Below are 9,130 nucleotides of genomic sequence, written 5' to 3'. Positions count from 1 at the left end.
GTCACCCCTTGCATCCACTGGCGTTGTGATGTAAACACACAGCTAGTCAACGTGAGTCCCTTGTGTACGCAACACCTGTAGGAACAGTTCATAAGCTTACGGAGCGCATCTTTACAGCATTTAATACCATCAGAGGGGAGCGTGGCATCTTACGGAGAGTCGGACAAAACATGGTTCGTCGTTGCACATTATGTAACGAAGTTGGTGGTCGTCACACTGAACATTTACTCTAAAGTAGTGCAGCCACTGATTCGATGTACAGTTTGATTGTACTCTACTGTTTTGTCGATAAAACTTGTCATAAATACTGTATTCTGCTGTTTCATTCAGCATACCGACTTCATAGAACGTGCAAAGTGCAGTAGAAACTTTATACGTATCTCATTTCCGGCTGTAGGTTCCTTATATCAAAACGTTCAAAATTTCATCCTCTACAATCCCCAAATTTTTAAAACGTCATTCTGATACACCCTGTGTATGTATATACATATATTACAAACTTATTTCATTAGTAAAAGTGCATAGTTGCAAAATAATTCATTTTTATTGTTTGGGCTACAAACAGTTCAAATCCACTACTTTTGGAGCATAACCACGCTACTTTTTAACCTTCAGATCCAGCAACACTGCATGGGATAAATTAATATATTTTTTCATACATGATTCGTTATCCGAAAAATAAGTTATCCGAACCACCCCAGTCCCCAATTGATTCGGATAAACGACGCTCTACTGTAATACTAACATAATTTTTCCAAACTTTTATATCTGTGTTTACATTGTAAAATATGGTCAAACAAATTTTTTGTGATAGTTATTGTTTTTTTGTTTAATTTTTATAATTATGTTCAGATATGTTTTACAATTAATTTCATAAAAGCAAATACAAAGAATATTAAAGTAGTGCTTATATAATTAGGTATAATATTTTGATTTCCTTGTTAGAAACTGTGTTAACTGGAGTAGAATATACACTATATAAGCTTTACTTTGCAGATATAAATAAATAACTTCTGATTTTTATATACATGAAATAAAAAATGGTTTTAATAAGGTTTAAACATATACAATATTCTGCAGTTTTACTTTTTAAAATTATTTGCACTTTTTATTATTTTACTATAAATATATTATTTCAATGCTAAGATTCTGTTTTGTAATTTGGAGCAATTATTATTAAATAGTTATTAAATTTAAATAATTTCTTATAAATTTTTTCAGATTATAGTTTGGTAAGTTTGAAAACTATAAATACTGTCTGAAAATTGATCATATTACAACGCTAATAGATTCAGCCATCTCTCAGTCTATAAATACTGATCAAACCAGTTTAAATCATAATACTTATCATCCATGGTACTTAAAAATTTTTTAAATTCCATCTGTACAACCTTATATGATAAAAACAATCAACTTTAACATGAAAAGACTAATGTCACAATTATGACTAAACAAATATTCGCTGTATATTAATAACATATGGACCGTTTATTTTGAAAGTGGTGTAAGTCCATTTTTGGAAAAAATTGAGAAAACACATAATATACATACAATTTAGTGTGAACTTTTTATTTATAAACAATTCACACTTAACATTTTAAAATAACCATAAGCTTTGATCAATTGAAAATTTATCGATAAATGACATTGCATAACCATTGATTTTGAAAGTGGTATAAGTCCATTTTCTACAGTCTAAGCACTTGGGCTATCCATAAATTACATGTGCATTTTTCTTGAAATGTTTACTTTTCCCTCTTGTCCCAGTTTGTCCAAGTTTTTGTAACCCCTTTCCCTCTATGGATGTCCAACATAACTCTATCCCTGTTAAAACCTTCATCACTTTATGAATGATAGATACCATAAGTAGAAATGAAACATACAAGAAACTTTGAAATAAATATAATAAAATGCATATTGTATAAAATTTAATGAAATAAATGGATGTCCACTAATACTCAACCCTCCTTGTCCAACTTGTCTTAACCCCTCCCTCCCTTTCAGTGTGGACATCATTTAAAGACAGCCCCTTACAACAGAAGAGTAAAACTGTAAATATTACCAACAAATGTACAATTTGATGGACTAGAAAAAAATCCATGTAATGAATCTAAATGAAAAGCAGTGTCTAATGGTAAGCTCATAATAATGATAAATTTATCATAAAATAGTTTAACAATAAGTAAATATTTTTAATGTTCAGAATAAACAATACTATTTTATTTCTTGTTATTATATATGAACAAAATCAGAATAAAACGCAATGTGTTTCAAGTGACATTGAGTTTTACATAATAGAAATTTAATGAATTTTACAGTTTAGTAATTATGAAAGTGGTGTAAGTCCATTTATGGCCCAGAAAGAATATATTAGTTTGGATAAATTCACATAGAAGTCTTTATGCAATCAACTTACATATTTCTAAAGTCATAGAAACATTGTCAAACTTAGTACACTTTGTTTATATTTTTGAATCAACTAAAATGCAAATGTTTAAATATCTCAAAAGAAGAAAAAATGGACTTACACCACTTTCAAAATAAACGGTCCATATATATTAATTTATCAAATAATTATTGCCCACGGTGTAAATCAGGAGAATCTTCAATCGACCATATACTTCAGGAATGTCAAAGTCTTTCAAATATACGCAACTCTCTTAATGTCTCGCAAATGTTAAATGATAATACTCACCAAGATTATAGAAATAATCTAAACAATTTGAATAAAAAAGATCTCTACAATTCATATAAATATTTCATCAAGGTGACAGAAATGTTGGAAAAGTAAATCAGAAGAGTTAACTTATGATATTGTAAAACTTGACTATTATTATTTGAATACAATGTTATGAATATCTAAATATTGTTATTGATTGTTAATTATGTTAATATTAAACTAATATGGAATATACTGTATAAATATCTTCTCAATGTCACAATATTATTTTAAAAAATGTTATTATTAATGATAATTAAATTTGTATAACCCCCGCAACAGGGTTAATCTCTTTTTGCTAATAAAGATACTTTTGATTGAAAATTGATCATATTTAAAAGTGAATAAAAGTTAGAAAAATAATAATATTTATTGGTTGTAATTTTTATTATATGATGTAATATGTTAGATAAAAATTTCATAAAAATATTTTATTAAAAATATAATTTTCTAAGTTTTGATTTTTTATGGTGGTTATAATATGTATTAAAAATGACTACTATTTCCATCTTTCAGAATCTTCATTAGTGCTTTCATCAATCACTCATAATCACAATATTATTTTCAAAATTTTTTATAAACTAACTTGGGTATAATCTTAACTACTTACTACTAAATATCAACTAATAATTAGCTGTTGCAGTAGAGCATCGATTATCCAACTCAATTGGGGACTCAGGTTAGTCGGATAACTGAAAAAATCAGATAACCAAAAAGAATGAAAAAAATACATTATTAGTATAGTATATTAGTATATCCCATGTAATTAATATATTAGTATATTGCTATTAACCAACTTCACATTGAATTTTCATCGATGTTAATTTAAGCCTAACAGTTTTTTTTTTAAATAATAATCATCGCTATTGTATTGTTAAAAATTATTTTAAAATTATTTTATTGCTCACAAAACAAACAACCAGTCATAATTAGAAAATTAAGTCTTGTTTTAATACTGGCCTCCCTTTAATGGTCGAGCCGTTGATGCCAGCTAAAACACAAAAATTTAACGAAAATAACATTAAATAGCCAAGACATAGCTAAATATTGTAGTGCCACATCACTAGTGAACATTTGAAACTTGCTGACTAGAACGGTCGGTTAACCGATGTTATGGTTAATCGGGGGTCGGATAATCGATACTCTACTGTGTTTAGTAATAAATTATCAATTAATATTTAATAAAATTCAATTATTTCAAAGTTTTTGCTTTGTTTGTTTGTTTATAGGTGTCTTTTGTGTTCAGTTTGATGATACCAGAATTGTTAGTGGTTCTTCAGATAAAACAATAAAGGTAATATTTGTTAATTATTAATTAACACAAAATAAATAAGTTTTATAGTGATTGTTTTAATTTATAGTTTTTTTTTAATTTTATCAAATTAATATGATAATTAATATTTATTCACTAGTATATGAAGATTAAATATAAAAGTCTGCAATTCTTTTAATATATCCTTATGATAAAATTAGTTCTGCATTAATTTTTATTTTATCATAATTTCATTATGCTGCATCAACTGTACATACAGTGTGTTTTTTGTGTGTGGATATAAGCTATTAAACTTATACTTAGACTATTTAAGAAACTGTTAAGATATTAGATTTTTCTGATTTAATGTTTGTGCCAGTTATTTCTTTGATTATTTGAAGAGAGAATAAATAGACTAAACCAAAATACTGCTAATTAAGTAATAACAACTACAGAAAGAATTTAAACATAGAAAACTACTAAAAGTATTTCAGTTAGAAATCATAATCATAAATAATGTAGAATTTGGCAGTTATTAAAACACTATGGCAAATGGAATTTTTAAAAAAAGAAAACAAATCATAAGCAAATACAAAATCTATACACTTGTGTATACATTTTATGAGTTATCATTATTTATCTATTTCTTTTATTAATATGTCATCTGTAACTGCTGTGCCAAGTTTCAATATTTATATACTGTATTTACTTGTATATAGGACAAGGTATGACTTTAAAGATCAAAATAAAGAAAATTAGATTTATTAATACAGTTCTAATTTTATTTTGTTTAATTACAAGTAAAATATCAAATGAATGTAAATGCACATATTGTATCACAAAAATTACTGGCATTTTAAACTTTAAGGAAAAATCTTGTAAAATCAACAACATAATTTGTTCATGTAAAGCTGGACAATCAGGAACCTTTTTTTGCCAATTCTCAACAGTCAAATCCACTCTCTGTCGATTACACTTATGAGTTTCTCCAAATTCTGATTTCCGAATAATCATCTGTTTTCATGTGAAAATGGATTAAAACTTATATTGTGCTTCCATGTGATTTTGGAATTTCAGTCTTGAATTCAATTCAAAAGCTTTGCTTTTCCTATTGTTATTCATCTTTATTCCTGACAATATACAAGAACAATTCAAATGATCCAGATAAAATACTTATGTTTTTAAATACAAGAGGGTGAGCATCTGGTAAAAAATGTGAATGCATGGTTCACAAAAGTTATTTGCAAAAATGCAAAGAATCTTTTGCTCATGCATACAGGATGATCTAGGAATTTGAAGCTGTGATAAATGAATAAAAACATTGTCTTATATGTGAGTACATATGGTATGTATTTTATTATTTCTATAAGAGAAAAAAAATATACATTTCTTTTACTATTTAAAGTTATATTAAATAATTTCAATTGAACAGCCTATTCGAATATTTAGTATACTATCATTAGATTGAACAATATGGCAAAATATGTCTCATAAAGTTTATTATTTCAATTTAGATAAATAATAATTTGTATGAATATATCCTGTTATTTTTATAACATAAATATATTTAATATCTAAAGATAATTTTAATTTGAAAATAATCTTGTATAAAATCCATTCTATCATGTTTATTAAAATCATTAACTTATATGTTTTAGGTCTGGAATATTCGTACTAATAGTCCATGGTCTGTAATGACTTTAGTTGGCCATTCTGGAACAGTTCGCTGTTTACATCTTGAAGGAAATAGACTTGTATCTGGATCGAGCGATTGTACAATTAAGGTAAAAGTATATTCAGTATATTTAATCTCTCTTTAAAAATAGTATAATGTGAGAAGCAATTATTTCAGCTACAAATATAATTATAAAAAAATTATATGAAATTTTATTATTTAATATCACTTAAATTTGTAGTTGAAAATAGACTTATATAAATAGTAATATATAATTGAATAAATAATTTAGATTATAGTATGTTAATAAGTTTATTTTTCAGTTATTTCACAAAAATTTTAAATGTATGTCATCTATAGTTTTTTTACAAAGAAAATATGAAAGTTTTTAATGATTTATGAAAGTAGTCATCAAATCCAAATGTTTTTGATTTAATTAATTTTTTAATATTATAACTGCCAAGTTAATCAAAGTATTTATTTTTTGGAAAGAACATTTTTGGACTAATTTAGTCCAGTATCAACCAGCTTTAACTAGAACTTAGATGCAGTTTAAAAAATGAAATACAAAATTAAACTGCTAACATTTAGAATAATATAATATGAATTTTTAGAAAATTCTACATTAGCAATTTGAATATGATACCAAGTTTCACTTAACTAATATATTTTGTCTTCATATTTATAATTAATTATTTTTGGATAAGTATGTTTAAACTTTATAACAAGTAATTCAGTATAAATAGTTTGAAGAATAATAACTTGAATATTACTTTTGTAAGGTTTGGGATCTCAGTACGCAACATACTTGGTCAAGTATTGCCTGCAAAGTGACTATGGTTGGACATACTGATACTGTACGATGCCTTCAGGTAATTGGAATTAATAGTTATCATTTACTCTGTGTAAATTTAAAAAATAAATAAATTTTAAGTTAATGAAACGTAACTATAAATGTAATAAGGCAGCAGTTTAATCTGCCAATTGACAGATTATTGGCAGTTGGAATATTCAGTTCAGTATTCTTCTGTAATTTTGCATATTATTTAATCATAAACATTTAAATATTTTTAACTATAATTATTTCTTTCTGTAACATATTACAGGACAGAGAGTGCTTCATTTATTGAAAAGGAAAGTAATTACCTAATAAAAAAAATACTTGCAATGTTGTTTGAGAACACTACACACAAGTTATTTAAAAAATTTTTTATCTTGTTCTTGGGCACAGCTCTTAGTCGATATTGATTAACCATAAAATCAATCAGTAGGGGTGAAATTGAAATAAATGGCTTGGTTTCAAATGACTGAAGGATGAGATTATATTTATATTTTAAAACTACAGATGTATACTTGTTAACTTTGGATGAATCATGACTAAATATTTTTTAAAATTTAAGTATTTTATTTTGTTTTTAAACTGTAGGCATTAAAGTTTAAATTTACTTTTATGTTTTGGGAAATTAAATTTATTTATTTATTTTTTGATGATTAGGTTGATGATGAGAAAGTTGTTAGTGGATCATATGATTGCACATTGAAACTTTGGGATATAAAAACTGGACAGTGTAAAGCAACACTTAGGTAAAATTATTTTAAAAAACAATAATTTAATAATGAATTATATAAGTCATTGAAACAAATTAATAAGTTACTAGTTTCTTGCTAATTGCATTATTTTCATATAAATAAATATAAGACAATATAGTGATGATTTCAATATTTGTAATTAGTTAATAATTTCTTTAATCTTCTAAAGAATTCTTGTCTTGCTATTGATAATATATATTATTACTTACAGAGGTCATGAAGGAGCAGTTCTTTGCTTGCAGTTTGATGATACTAAAATTATATCAGGATCAGGTGACAAAACTATTAAGGTATAAATCTATAAAATTTTTGAAATTGATATAGTTTAAGCATTTTAGAAAAAAACACTTAGTTTTCAATTTATTATATTTTAATGAAACACGGTAGTCTTGTTTAATTAGTACAGTCCTTGTGTTTCATTGTGTCATTCATCAACTGAAATGAATTTTTTATTTTAATGGGATATGATGACTTTTATAATATAATATAGATGTTTTACTTTTTGTGATTAGTGAAATTCACAGCTAATATTTTTATGGTTTAAGTCTTCTTTATATTTTTACATCATATTAAAATACTCTAAAAGTAATTACAGTGGATGATCGGTTAAAGAACAGATCGGTTAACGAACAAATTGGATAACAAACACTTTAGCGAAAGATTTTTATGATCGGACAATGAACACATGATTGGTTAATGAACACTTCACTGAACAAATATAAAAAGAAGCGACGGAAATAGCAAATACCGATTGATTTTCCTTTGTCTTCAGGTAACTTTTTGGAGCGCGGGAGACGTCAACGTCGACACTCAACCCGATATATACTGATCAGATAGTATTCCTCGAACTTTGAAATACTCCCTTGTAATTCCAGCCTTTTATTTTTCTGACAAACAATTCTTTTATAGTATTTGCGAGACTGTCTGGCGGGCACTCATTAAATTTTGCATAGGTTTTTATTTTCAAAAGGTGAGAGTATAATAGCAAAGGTAGATAGTGGGCAGAAGATGTCTGATGTTGCTGGGCAGTATGGCTTGAACAAATCTACAGTAGGGTGCAGTTCAATCTTATCTAAGAAAGATACAGTATAATTAAGAAAACTCAAGCAGCTAAAGGAGTAACATATATCACACCTGAGAAATAAAGAACATTGAAGCGCTCATAATGGAACCTGAAACAGATCTGACGACAGAAGGACGCCAACAACTCTTGAATGAAGAACACCAAGAAATTCAGCGAAATATGTTTTATTATGAAAAAGAGGATTAATGTCGATATCTGCTATTAATTAAAGATCTTTTGAAGAAGTGGGGGATGTCAGATCAACAGTCTTAGAATGGCATACAAACCAGGTTGAGGTTAATAGGCTTGGGGATCTCTACAATTAACATGCTATTAATTCTGAAAATCCTGAAGAAGAGAGAAAAGCAATTGACATTAGACAGATTATTTAATCCCCACAAACAAAAAAACATGACTAATAAAAATGCAAGTCTGTGTATATATGTAATTTTATTATTACATATAAATAAATGTAGTAAGAAAGTATATATTTTTTATTTTTTGGGGTCTCCAGAACGAATTAATCAAATTCCCATACAAACCTATGGTAAATTGATAATCGGTTAACGAACAATTCGGATAGCGAACAAAGTCTTGGAATAGATTATGTTCGTTAACTGATCACCCACTGTATTTTTCTTTTAGAACCTTCTAAATTAATCAACTCAAAGTAGAACTCGAACCCACAACTTCCACTTACTGTGTGGTCGTGTTGCAGATTACTTGCTTCCAGAATCTATTAATTTAGATATAACCATACTTGGTTACTTATCATTCTGGAAATGAGAATAAGATAAAGGTCCAGATAGCATAACTGGCAACGTGACTGCA

The 9,130-nt window shown here is 26.9% G+C and overlaps 1 protein-coding gene across 2 annotated transcripts in view; it reads left to right on the top strand.

Moving 5' to 3' along the window:
* The window catches only part of LOC111638327 (F-box/WD repeat-containing protein 7-like), a 47,973-nt gene that overhangs the window by 29,989 nt on the left and 8,854 nt on the right, over positions 1-9,130 (top strand). For both annotated transcript variants that reach the window (XM_023384019.1, XM_023384020.1), the window contains 5 exons: positions 3,949-4,013; positions 5,630-5,755; positions 6,429-6,518; positions 7,142-7,230; positions 7,448-7,526. In XM_023384019.1, coding sequence (XP_023239787.1) covers positions 3,949-4,013; positions 5,630-5,755; positions 6,429-6,518; positions 7,142-7,230; positions 7,448-7,526 — 449 coding nt within the window. The remainder of the gene's footprint in view (positions 1-3,948; positions 4,014-5,629; positions 5,756-6,428; positions 6,519-7,141; positions 7,231-7,447; positions 7,527-9,130) is intronic.

This window comes from Centruroides sculpturatus, unplaced genomic scaffold (assembly GCF_000671375.1).
Source record: "Centruroides sculpturatus isolate CEXI.00-Female unplaced genomic scaffold, Cexi_2.0 scaffold1186, whole genome shotgun sequence".
Lineage (NCBI taxonomy): Eukaryota > Metazoa > Arthropoda > Arachnida > Scorpiones > Buthidae > Centruroides > Centruroides sculpturatus.
The sequence above is the reverse complement of the archived record's forward strand: the minus strand, read 5'-3'. Positions and strand labels throughout refer to the sequence as shown.